The sequence below is a fragment of the Trematomus bernacchii genome, unplaced genomic scaffold (genome assembly GCF_902827165.1).
Source record: "Trematomus bernacchii unplaced genomic scaffold, fTreBer1.1, whole genome shotgun sequence".
NCBI lineage: Eukaryota > Metazoa > Chordata > Actinopteri > Perciformes > Nototheniidae > Trematomus > Trematomus bernacchii.
In genome coordinates, this window is record NW_022987894.1 from 61,358 (window position 1) to 75,000 (window position 13,643).

At 37.0% G+C, this 13,643-nt stretch overlaps 1 protein-coding gene across 1 annotated transcript in view; it reads right to left on the bottom strand.

The window, feature by feature from the left end:
- Positions 1 to 1,282: 1,282 nt before the first annotated feature.
- Positions 1,283 to 13,643, bottom strand: part of LOC117469916 (laminin subunit gamma-1-like) — a gene marked incomplete at its 5' end in the record, with an annotated part of 12,705 nt that continues 344 nt past the window's right edge. Inside the window, 5 exon segments of the mRNA XM_034114391.1 lie at positions 1,283 to 1,397; positions 5,256 to 5,405; positions 10,572 to 10,717; positions 11,886 to 12,023; positions 13,428 to 13,507. Of these exon segments, the coding sequence (XP_033970282.1) occupies positions 5,401 to 5,405; positions 10,572 to 10,717; positions 11,886 to 12,023; positions 13,428 to 13,507 (369 nt within the window).

Below are 13,643 nucleotides of genomic sequence, written 5' to 3' on the forward strand. Positions count from 1 at the left end.
TTTTCCGGTAATTACCCGTCCCCTTGTGTTATGAAGGTTTTTCTGCATGTAAACGGTCTGCAGAGTCAAAACCCTCAGAGTACACCCTGGAGGGAGTAAAATTCATGCCGGATATGTACAGCGTAGGGCACTGAAGAACAATGCTGTTCCTACTTTGTTTGGACCAGCGGGAGATTCAGGTACACAACCTGTAAGTATTCATTGTTGTTTGTGTATTTATGATGTTTAAAACAAACAAGGTATCTACCACGACTGTTTAAAACGTTTTTCGGGCCACTACGTTGGGATCACGGAGAAATGCTCTCCGCAGACCCATGCTCACAGCGTTATAAACCTCTTTCTCAATATCAAGCCACACTTATTGTTTTTACTTTGGCTGTGAGTGTTTGTGTGCTCAGGATGAGTTTCGCTTGTTCTCTCTGTATCTGTATCGCTGACACGGAAGCCTGTCTCGTTGCTCCTCGCTGCTGCGAGCAGCAACGAGACTCTCAACGTCGCGACCAATCAGAGCACACTGGGCTCACAGGGGGGGGGGGGGGGCAGGAGCTCCAACAAGGCGTGTAGGACAGAGAGTGAATACACAGACTATACAGAGATGCTGTATGAGAAACCAATGTGAGTTTGGAACATTGAACAATGTGAATCTATTCTAGTAGACCTCAACAATGGAAATATGATCAGTAGAAATGGCCATGACATGGGACCTTTAAACACCCCTCTTAATTAACCCTTAATTTACCCCTGAAAACGTACCAACACCTTAAAATAAATCTCTAAATTAAGCCACAAATGACCCATTTCCCCCCTAAAAACTAAGAAAGAGATTCATTTTAAGTAGTCCTTAATGTATCCCTTAAAACTGAAACCACCTTAAAAGAAAACTATTAGTTAATCATTAAATAACCACTTAAAAGTAGCAGGTACCTTAACAAAAACTGCTTAATGTACCCCTTTAAACTAACAAATACCGTAACATAAATCACTTAATTAAGCCTTAAATTACCTATTAAAACAAAGAAAAAACATTCTTAATTTACCACCTGAAAATGTACAAACACCTTAACAAAACCCCCATAATTACTCCTTAATTTAACCCTTAAAACTAACAAACACCTTAAAAGAAACCCGTTGAAACTGAACTCTTTTAGTCCGGAATAGAGAGAACCGTTAGGTAGATTTATATGGATTTCCAAAACTTAACTCACACATTAATGTAAAATTAGAGTGAGTAATATTTAGATATAGAGACACCTATATGTTATGATATATTAATATGTAGTACCTCGCAGGTCCTCCAGGATGCCTTCGGCCTCTCTGAAAGTCGCCTTCCCTTTCTCCGCCGCCTCCCCAGCCAGAGCTTTAGCAGCGTCCGCTCGGGCCAGCAGCTGATCGGCAGTCTGAGAACACGTCAACATGTTACATGTGATGTTCCCATGGTTACTATAACATGTTACATACATGTGATGTTCCCATGGTTAATATAACATGTTAGATACATGTGATGTTCCCATGGTTACTATAACATGTTACATGCATGTGATGTTCCCATGGTTAATGTAACATGTCACATGTGATGCTCCCATGGTTACTATAACATGTTACATGCATGTCATGTTCCCATGGTTAATATAACATGTTAGATACATGTGATGTTCCCATGGTTACTATACGATGTTACATGCATGTCATGTTCCCATGGTTAATATAACATGTTAGAGACATGTGATGTTCCCATGGTTAATATAACACGTTACATGTGATGTTCCCATGGTTAATATAACGTTACATGTGATGTTCCCATGGTTAATTAAACATGTTATATGTGATGTTCTCATGGTTAATATAACATGTTAGATACATGTGATGTTCCCATGGTTACTATAACATGTTACATGCATGTCATGTTCCCATGGTTAATATAACATGTTAGAGACATGTGATGTTCCCATGGTTACTATAACACGTTACATGTGATGTTCCCATGGTTAATATAACACGTTACATGTGATGTTCCCATGGTTAATTAAACATGTTATATGTGATGTTCCCATGGTTAATATAACATGTTAGATACATGTGATGTTCCCATGGTTACTATAACATGTTACATGCATGTGATGTTCCCATGGTTAATGTAACATGTCACACGTGATGCTCCCATGGTTACTATAACATGTTACATGCATGTCATGTTCCCATGGTTAATATAACATGTTAGAGACATGTGATGTTCCCATGGTTACTATAACACGTTACATGTGATGTTCCCATGGTTAATTAAACATGTTATATATGATGTTCCCATGGTTAATTAAACATGTTATATATGATGTTCCCATGGTTAATTAAACATGTTATACATGATGTTCTCATGGTTAATATAACATGTTATATGTGATGTTCTCATGGTTAATATAACATGTTAGATACATGTGATGTTCCCATGGTTAATTGAACATGTTATATTCTCCTGGTTAATATAACATGTTATATGTGATGTTCTCCTGGTTAATTGGACATGTTATATGTGATGTTCTCATGGTTAATACATGTTATATGTGATGTTCTCCTGGTTAATTGAACATGTTATATATGATGTTCTCATGGTTAATACAACATGTTATATATGATGTTCTCATGGTTAATTGAACATGTTATATGTGATGTTCTCCTGGTTAATTGAACATGTTATATGTGATGTTCTCCTGGTTAATATAACATGTTATATGTGATGTTCTCATGGTTAATATAACATGTTATATGTGATGTTCTCATGGTTAATATAACATGTTATATGTGATGTTCTCCTGGTTAATATAACATGTTATATGTGATGTTCTCCTGGTTAATTGAACATGTTATATATGATGTTCTCATGGTTAATTGAACATGTTATATATGATGTTCTCATGGTTAATACAACATGTTATATATGATGTTCTCATGGTTAATTGAACATGTTATATGTGATGTTCTCCTGGTTAATTGAACATGTTATATGTGATGTTCTCCTGGTTAATTGAACATGTTATATATGATGTTCTCATGGTTAATACAACATGTTATACATGATGTTCTCATGGTTAATTGAACATGTTATATGTGATGTTCTCCTGGTTAATTGAACATGTTATATGTGATGTTCTCCTGGTTAATTGAACATGTTATATGTGATGTTCTCCTGGTTAATTGGACATGTTATATGTGATGTTCTCATGGTTAATATAACATGTTGTATGTGATGTTCTCATGGTTAATATAACATGTTGTATGTGATGTTCTCCTGGTTAATTGAACATGTTATATGTGATGTTCTCCTGGTTAATTGAACATGTTATACATGATGTTCTCCTGGTTAATTGAACATGTTATATGTGATGTTCTCCTGGTTAATTGAACATGTTATATGTGATGTTCTCCTGGTTAATATAACATGTTATATGTGATGTTCTCATGGTTAATATAACATGTTATATGTGATGTTCTCATGGTTAATATAACATGTTATATGTGATGTTCTCCTGGTTAATATAACATGTTATATGTGATGTTCTCCTGGTTAATTGAACATGTTATATATGATGTTCTCATGGTTAATTGAACATGTTATATATGATGTTCTCATGGTTAATACAACATGTTATATATGATGTTCTCATGGTTAATTGAACATGTTATATGTGATGTTCTCCTGGTTAATTGAACATGTTATATGTGATGTTCTCCTGGTTAATTGAACATGTTATACATGATGTTCTCATGGTTAATACAACATGTTATATATGATGTTCTCATGGTTAATTGAACATGTTATATGTGATGTTCTCCTGGTTAATTGAACATGTTATATGTGATGTTCTCCTGGTTAATTGAACATGTTATATGTGATGTTCTCCTGGTTAATTGGACATGTTATATGTGATGTTCTCATGGTTAATATAACATGTTGTATGTGATGTTCTCATGGTTAATATAACATGTTGTATGTGATGTTCTCCTGGTTAATTGAACATGTTATATGTGATGTTCTCCTGGTTAATTGAACATGTTATACATGATGTTCTCCTGGTTAATTGAACATGTTATATGTGATGTTCTCCTGGTTAATTGAACATGTTATATATGATGTTCTCCTGGTTAATATAACATGTTATATGTGATGTTCTCCTGGTTAATATAACATGTTGTATGTGATGTTCTCCTGGTCAATATAACATGTTGTATGTGATGTTCTCCTGGTTAATTGAACATGTTATATGTGATGTTCTCCTGGTTAATATAACATGTTGTATGTGATGTTCTCCTGGTTAATTGAACATGTTATATGTGATGTTCTCCTGGTTAATTGAACATGTTATAGATGATGTTCTCCTGGTTAATATAACATGTTATATGTGATGTTCTCCTGGTTAATATAACATGTTGTATGTGATCTTCTCCTGGTTAATTGAACATGTTGTATGTGATGTTCTCCTGGTTAATTGAACATGTTATATGTGATGTTCTCATGGTTAATTGAACATGTTATATGTGATGTTCTCCTGGTTAATTGAACATGTTATATGTGATGTTCTCCTGGTTAATTGAACATGTTATACATGATGTTCTCCTGGTTAATATAACATGTTATATGTGATGTTCTCCTGGTTAATATAACATGTTGTATGTGATCTTCTCCTGGTTAATTGAACATGTTGTATGTGATGTTCTCCCTGGTTAATTGAACATGTTATATGTGATGTTCTCATGGTTAATTGAACATGTTATATGTGATGTTCTCCTGGTTAATTGAACATGTTATATGTGATCTTCTCCTGGTTAATTGAACATGTTATATGTGATCTTCTCATGGTTAATATAACATGTTATATGTGATGTTCTCCTGGTTAATTGAACATGTTATATGTGATGTTCTCCTGGTTAATTGAACATGTTATACATGATGTTCTCCTGGTTAATATAACATGTTATATGTGATGTTCTCCTGGTTAATATAACATGTTGTATGTGATCTTCTCCTGGTTAATTGAACATGTTGTATGTGATGTTCTCCTGGTTAATTGAACATGTTATAGGTGATGTTCTCATGGTTAATTGAACATGTTATATGTGATGTTCTCCTGGTTAATATAACATGTTATATGTGATGTTCTCCTGGTTAATTGAACATGTTATATGTGATCTTCTCCTGGTTAATATAACATGTTATATGTGATGTTCTCCTGGTTAATTGAACACAGATTAAAGTGCAGTACCTGCTGCTCGCTGCGTCCTTTGTCCAGCAGTTTGCGTACTTCCTGCTCTTTGCCCTTCAGGTCGTCTCGCAGGTCGTTGTACTCCTTCTCCGTCTTGTCGATGAGCTTATCGAGGTCCGACGCCTCCTTCTTTATTTTACTGGCCTCATCCTGAAACACACGAAATACGTCTTAATACACTTTATATTTGCTGTGTTTGGGACCGGATGTCAGTGGAAAATAATTACAATTTCAGTTCTGTATTATATATAATTAAAACATTTAAATACATCAATGATGCATTTATATATGTGTATTTCCACAGTGTGTGTGGATGCTGGCGTTGCTGCATGTGTGTTGTGTTTGAATGTATTTCTCCCAAACATGTCTCCATCTGGTGGAGAACATTACAACGTTCAACCTGAAGCTCCAGACGTGAAGCTGACTTTCAATGGCTTTCAATGGGAATACACACTTTATAAATGACCAGAGATGTTAAAGTACACACATCCTTTACTCAAGTAGAAGTACAGATACTTGTGTTTAAAAATACTCTGGTGAAAGTAGAAGTACTCACTAAACTTCTTTACTCAAGTCAAAGTGAAGAGGCTTTGAAATGTACTTCAGTAAAAAGTACCCATAACTAGCAGCTGTTTTAAAGAGTACCTGACCTCCCTTTATATTAATAGAACAATAATGTCATTGTTAGCTAATGAATGTTTCCATGCTGAACAACGGCAACATGACAACGTTTTCATTGGTCCCTCTTCTTTAGAGAAGACCAGGAAATGATGGATACACGGATCGTGTTCAAATCAATAGGCACGCAATGACTCTAAATAATAATGATCACGCCACCAAACACACATTCAAACTAAAGGAACCAGCCTGTTTGGGAAATGTGAGAAGTAGAAAGTACAGGTATTTGGGTTCAACATGTAAGAAGTAGAAAGTACAGGTATTTGTGTTCAACATGTAAGAAGTAGAAAGTACAGGTATTTGTGTTCAACATGTAAGAAGTAGAAAGTACAGGTATTTGGGTTCAACATGTAAGAAGTAGAAAGTACAGGTATTTGGGTTCAACATGTAAGAAGTAGAAAGTACAGGTATTTGGGTTCAACATGTAAGAAGTAGAAAGTACAGGTATTTGGGTTCAACATGTGAGAAGTAGAAAGTACAGGTATTTGTGTTCAACATGTAAGAAGTAGAAAGTACAGGTATTTGGGTTCAACATGTAAGAAGTAGAAAGTACAGGTATTTGTGTTCAACATGTAAGAAGTAGAAAGTACAGGTATTTGGGTTCAACATGTAAGAAGTAGAAAGTACAGGTATTTGTGTTCAAAATGTAAGAAGTAGAAAGTACAGGTATTTGGGTTCAACATGTGAGAAGTAGAAAGTACAGGTATTTGGGTTCAACATGTAAGAAGTAGAAAGTACAGGTATTTAGGTTCAACATGTGAGAAGTAGAAAGTACAGGTATTTGTGTTCAACATGTAAGAAGTAGAAAGTACAGGTATTTGGGTTCAACATGTAAGAAGTAGAAAGTTCAGGTATTTGTGTTCAACATGTAAGAAGTAGAAAGTACAGGTATTTGGGTTCAACATGTAAGAAGTAGAAAGTACAGGTATTTGTGTTCAAAATGTAAGAAGTAGAAAGTACAGGTATTTGGGTTCAAAATGTAAGAAGTAGAAAGTACAGGTATTTGGGTTCAACATGTAAGAAGTAGAAAGTACAGGTATGTGTGTTCAACATGTGAGAAGTAGAAAGTACAGGTATTTGTGTTCAACATGTGAGAAGTAGAAAGTACAGGTATTTGTGTTCAACATGTGAGAAGTAGAAAGTACGGGTATTTGTGTTCAACATGTAAGAAGTAGAAAGTACAGGTATTTGGGTTCAAAATGTAAGAAGTAGAAAGTACAGGTATTTGGGTTCAACATGTAAGAAGTAGAAAGTACAGGTATTTGAGTTCAAAATGTGAGAAGTAGAAAGTACAGGTATTTGAGTTCAACATGTAAGAAGTAGAAAGTACAGGTATTTGTGTTCAACATGTGAGAAGTAGAAAGTACAGGTATTTGTGTTCAACATGTAAGAAGTAGAAAGTACAGGTATTTGGGTTCAACATGTAAGAAGTAGAAAGTACAGGTATTTGTGTTCAACATGTGAGAAGTAGAAAGTACAGGTATTTGTGTTCTAAATGTAAGAAGTAGAAAGTACAGGTATTTGTGTTCAACATGTAAGAAGTAGAAAGTACAGGTATTTGTGTTCTAAATGTAAGAAGTAAAGTACAGGTATTGTGTTCAACATGTAGAGTAGAAAGTACAGGTACTTTGTGTTCAACATGTAAGAAGTAGAAAGTACAGGTATTTGGGTTCAACATGTAAGAAGTAGAAAGTACAGGTATTTGGGTTCAACATGTAAGAAGTAGAAAGTACAGGTATTTGGGTTCAACATGTAAGAAGTAGAAAGTACAGGTATTTGTGTTCAACATGTAAGAAGTAGAAAGTACAGGTATTTGGGTTCAACATGTAAGAAGTAGAAAGTACAGGTATTTGAGTTCAACATGTAAGAAGTAGAAAGTACAGGTATTTGGGTTCAACATGTAAGAAGTAGAAAGTACAGTATTTGAGTTCAACATGTAAGAAGTAGAAAGTACAGGTATTGTGTTCAAAATGTAAGAAGTAGAAAGTACAGGTATTTGGGTTCAAAATGTAAGAAGTAGAAAGTACAGGTATTTGTGTTCAAAGTGTAAGAAGTAGAAAGTACAGGTATTTGAGTTCAACATGTAAGAAGTAGAAAGTACAGGTATTTGAGTTCAACATGTGAGAAGTAGAAAGTACAGGTATTTGTGTTCAACATGTGAGAAGTAGAAAGTACAGGTATTTGTGTTCAACATGTGAGAAGTAGAAAGTACAGGTATTTGTGTTCAACATGTGAGAAGTAGAAAGTACAGGTATTTGGGTTCAACATGTAAGAAGTAGAAAGTACAGGTATTTGAGTTCAACATGTAAGAAGTAGAAAGTACAGGTATTTGTGTTCAAAATGTAAGAAGTAGAAAGTACAGGTATTTGTGTTCAACATGTAAGAAGTAGAAAGTACAGGTATTTGAGTTCAACATGTAAGAAGTAGAAAGTACAGGTATTTGTGTTCAAAATGTAAGAAGTAGAAAGTACAGGTATTTGTGTTCAAAATGTAAGAAGTAGAAAGTACAGGTATTTGTGTTCAACATGTAAGAAGTAGAAAGTACAGGTATTTGGGTTCAAAATGTAAGAAGTAGAAAGTACAGGTATTTGGGTTCAACATGTAAGAAGTAGAAAGTACAGGTATTTGAGTTCAAAATGTGAGAAGTAGAAAGTACAGGTATTTGAGTTCAACATGTAAGAAGTAGAAAGTACAGGTATTTGTGTTCAACATGTGAGAAGTAGAAAGTACAGGTATTTGTGTTCAACATGTAAGAAGTAGAAAGTACAGGTATTTGTGTTCAACATGTAAGAAGTAGAAAGTACAGGTATTTGTGTTCAACATGTGAGAAGTAGAAAGTACAGGTATTTGTGTTCAACATGTGAGAAGTAGAAAGTACAGGTATTTGGGTTCAACATGTAAGAAGTAGAAAGTACAGGTATTTGGGTTCAACATGTAAGAAGTAGAAAGTACAGGTATTTGAGTTCAACATGTAAGAAGTAGAAAGTACAGGTATTTGTGTTCAAAATGTAAGAAGTAGAAAGTACAGGTATTTGTGTTCAACATGTAGAAGTAGAAAGTACAGGTATTTGAGTTCAACATGTAAGAAGTAGAAAGTACAGGTATTTGTGTTCAACATGTAAGAAGTAGAAAGTACAGGTATTTGGGTTCAAGCATGTAAGAAGTAGGAAAGTACAGGTATTTGTGTTCAACATGTGAGAAGTAGAAAGTACAGGTATTTGTGTTCTAAATGTAAGAAGTAGAAAGTACAGGTATTTGTGTTCAACATGTAAGAAGTAGAAAGTACAGGTATTTGTGTTCTAAATGTAAGAAGTAGAAAGTACAGGTATTTGTGTTCAACATGTAAGAAGTAGAAAGTACAGGTATTTGGGTATCAACATGTAAGAAGTAGAAAGTCCAGGTATTTGAGTTCAACTATGTAAGAAGTAGAAAGTACAGGTATTTGGGTTCAACATGTAAGAAGTAGAAAGTACAGGTATTTGAGTTCAACATGTAAGAAGTAGAAAGTACAGGTATTTGTGTTCAACATGTAAGAAGTAGAAAGTACAGGTATTTGTGTTCAACATGTAAGAAGTAGAAAGTACAGGTATTTGTGTTCAAAATGTAATAAGTAGAAAGTACAGGTATTTGGGTTCAAAATGTAAGAAGTAGAAAGTACAGGTATTTGTGTTCAAAGTGTAAGAAGTAGAAAGTACAGGTATTTGAGTTCAACATGTAAGAAGTAGAAAGTACAGGTATTTGTGTTCAACATGTAGAAGTAGAAAGTACAGGTATTTGTGTTCAAAATGTAAGAAGTAGAAAGTACAGGTATTTGGGTTCAAAATGTAAGAAGTAGAAAGTACAGGTATTTGTGTTCAACATGTAAGAAGTAGAAAGTACAGGTATTTGAGTTCAACATGTGAGAAGTAGAAAGTACAGGTATTGTGTTCAACATGTGAGAAGTAGAAAGTACAGGTATTTGTGTTCAACATGTGAGAAGTAGAAAGTACAGGTATTTGGGTTCAACATGTAAGAAGTAGAAAGTAAGGTATTTGAGTTCAACATGTAAGAAGTAGAAAGTACAGGTATTTGTGTTCAAAATGTAAGAAGTAGAAAGTACAGGTATTTGTGTTCAACATGTAAGAAGTAGAAAGTACAGGTATTTGAGTTCAACATGTAAGAAGTAGAAGTACAGGTATTTGAGTTCAACATGTAAGAAGTAGAAGTACAGGTATTTGTGTTCAACATGTAAGGAAGTAGAAAGTACAGGTATTTGTGTTCAACATGTAAGAAGTAGAAAGTACAGGTATTTGTGTTCAACATGTAAGAAGTAGAAAGTACAGGTATTTGAGTTCAACATGTAAGAAGTAGAAAGTACAGGTATTTGTGTTAGAAATGTAAGAAGTAGAAAGTACAGGTATTTGTGTTAGAAATGTAAGAAGTAGAAAGTACAGGTATTTGTGTTCAACATGTAAGTAAAAGTAAAAAGTCTTCAGAAAAAGTCGTAGTGGAGTAAAGTACTGATACCAGAAACATGTACTTAGGTACAGTAACAAAGTATTTGTACTCCACTACTTCCCACCTCTGTAAATACACATTAATGTTAACGTAAGAGAATTAGAAAGCCTAAATATCCCCCATGATGCTCGGGGGACTGACCTCCAGAGTCTTGGTGTTGAACGGCGGGATGGAGGTGAGGTTTGGCGAAGATCTTCAGCGTCTCGGTTCCCGGCGTCCTCGGCCTCCGCCTGCACTTGTTCGCCTGCTTCTCCAGACTCTTCGCCAGCTCCTTCGCCTCGGTGTATCTGAACACACCACGGGGAGGGGCGGATATTAATACAAACATATATACACAAATATATATATAGGGGAGGCGTGTGGCGCAGTGGGCTAGTGCGTTTGGTTTTGGGATCAGGGGAGCACAGGTTCAAACCCCACTGCAGTCAGCATGTCGTTGTGTCCCTGAGACACTTCACCCCAAAGTGCTCCTGTGGGGATTGTCCACTGTACTGAGTATGTGAGTCTCTTTGTATAAAAGCGTCTAACAAGTAACATGTGATGACCTTTGACTTTCTTAAAGTTGTGCGAAATACCCATCAATAAACGGGGGGGGGGTCCCCATCTCCCGTTTATTGCGCAATATACAGGTCGACACGGGCGAGCGCCAGAGATGTTATTTTGGGGGTGCTGTGGGGTAGCTTGACGTTTCATAGAGGGTGCTCAAACATGTGGGGTTTCACATTAAGGTACCGGGCGGCTACAGGGGAATGTTCTACTTGCAACAATCCCCCCCGCACGCACGCACGCACGCACGCACGCTGAGCATTGCAATATATTATTTTCACTATGTTATTTATTATGATTATCCTTGGGCTCAGCAAAGCTTTGATGTCTTTTTTTCTATAGTTGATACTGAAATAGAGTCCTGCTGGTTTTGTCAGGGCCTTTTCTTTAAATATCATTTTAAAATGTCGACACAGTAGCCCCTTTTTTTAAATGTCTATGCTTAAGTTTTGATAGGTGTTGCTATCTGCTTTGTGTAGCAGTGGGTTCTACAAGCAAGTCTGTGCATTCATTGGGTTGTATCAGAGAGTTAGGGTCTGTCAATGCAGAGGACTTGCACTGTAGCGTATCATTTTCAGATCAATCATTAAAAGAAATATGAATTTCACTAAATATGGTGTTTGATATATAACATAGAAGATATTTGTGAGTAAATGTTTTGAATTATGAACACTGGACATAGTAAGCTTAAACACATTTAGTGACCATTGCAAGTGACAAATAAATATTATAATTTGAGACCCCCCTCAAAAATGCTGTTGAGGCTTTCAGGGGGGCTCAGGTGTTAATCAGGGGGGTCGAGCTCCCCCGGAACCCCCCGTATTTCGCACACTGAATATATCCATCACCACCAGACCTGTAAATATAAATATATAATATAATAACTAAATGTATTTAAAGATGTCGTACTTCTTGTTGAGCTCGTCGATCTCGCGGCTCGTCTGGCTCTCGCCCTCCAGAGTCTTCAGCAGCAGCTCGTGAGCTCGAGTCGACGTGTCGTTGGCGTCTTTAGCGATCTTCTCGATCTGATCGGCGTCCATTTTGTGCCTGAGAGGAGAAAAACAATCATATTTAAAAAAAACGATGATTAAAGGTCCCATGTCATGCTTTTCTGACCCGTCCCCTTGTGTTCTGAAGCTTCTGCATGTAAACGGTCTGCAGAGCCACTAACCCTCAAAGTACACCCTGTAGAGAGTAAAGCTCTAACAGCAGGAAGACCTGTCTCTGCTGCCCCAGAACGCCTCGTTGGGTGATTTCTCTTTTACATTTGTTTCTTCCGGAACCAAATGGAACAATCCGCGGAGCTCCTCACACAGCAGGACCTTTAGCGCACATTTTCAACTAACAGGGAGTCCCCATTGACTTGCATTGAGCTCCCTGGTTGGTAATAGACGAGTTGGGATGTGGAGAAATGCTCTCCGCAGACCATTCTCACAGCGTTACAAACCCTCTTTCTCAATTACAAGACACACTATTGTTTCACTTCGGCTTGTGAGTGTTGTGTGCTCAGGATGAGTTTCGCTTCTTCTCGCTGTATCGCCGACCCGGAAACCACACCAGTAAAGCTCACTGAGCAGCGAGCCTCGCAACATCCCGACCAATCAGAGCACACTGGGCTCACAGGGAGGGGGGGGCAGGAGCTCCAACAAGGCGTTTAGGACAGAGAGTGAATACACATACTATACAGAGATGCTGTATGAGAAACCAATGTGAGTTTGGAACATTGAACAATGTGAATCTATTCTAGTAGACCTCAACAATGGAACTATGATCAGTAGAAATGGACATGTGACATGGGACCTTTAATAATGTAAAGAAAAAGTAGAAAAAAAAAATGGTTTTAATTATGTTTTTATGAATTCTTACTCTGTGAAGTGTCTTTGAGAAAAGGGCTCTATAAACCAAATACATTATTATTGTAATTTTTGTTTTATTTCAAGGAAAAAATAATTTTAGAAAGTCGTTCTATTTGAAGTGAAAAAATCAAATTAACTTGAGATTGAAATACAAATTAATATTTGTTGAAATAAAATGTTGTAGTATGCTGTGTTCTCTGCCCTGGGTTCTGTCTGCAGGGTTCTCTGCCCTGGGTTCTGCCTGCTGGGTTCTCTGCCCTGGGTTCTGCCTGCTGGGTTCTCTGCCCTGGGTTCTGCCTGCTGGGTTCTGTCTGCAGGGTTCTCTGCCCTGGGTTCTTTGCCCTGGGTTCTGCCTGCAGGGTTCTCTGCAGCCCTGGGTTCTGTCTGCAGGGTTCTCTGTCCTGGGTTCTGTCTGCTGGGTTCTCTGCTGCCCTGGGTTCTGTCTGCAGGGTTCTCTGCCGGGTTCTCTGCAGCCCTGGGTTCTGTCTGCAGGGTTCTCTGCCCTGGGTTCTGTCTGCTGTGTTCTCTGCAGGGTTCACTGCCCTGGGTTCTGCCTGCAGGGTTCTCTGCCCTGGGTTCTGCCTGCAGGACTCACTTGTCGGCCAGGTTGCGGGCCTCCTCAGCGAGCAGTGTCATGTTGTTCGGGTCTCCGCTGCCACTCGGGGCTTTGATGTCCTGCAGAGAAACATCTGCAGTTCATTATATGCACTCATTTACATTCCCAAAGTGATTGAAGTGACTGTTATTTTATATTGATTGCTTTTATCTTAATGTGTGCAGATGTATGAATGCGTCTGTTGACTGTGTATAT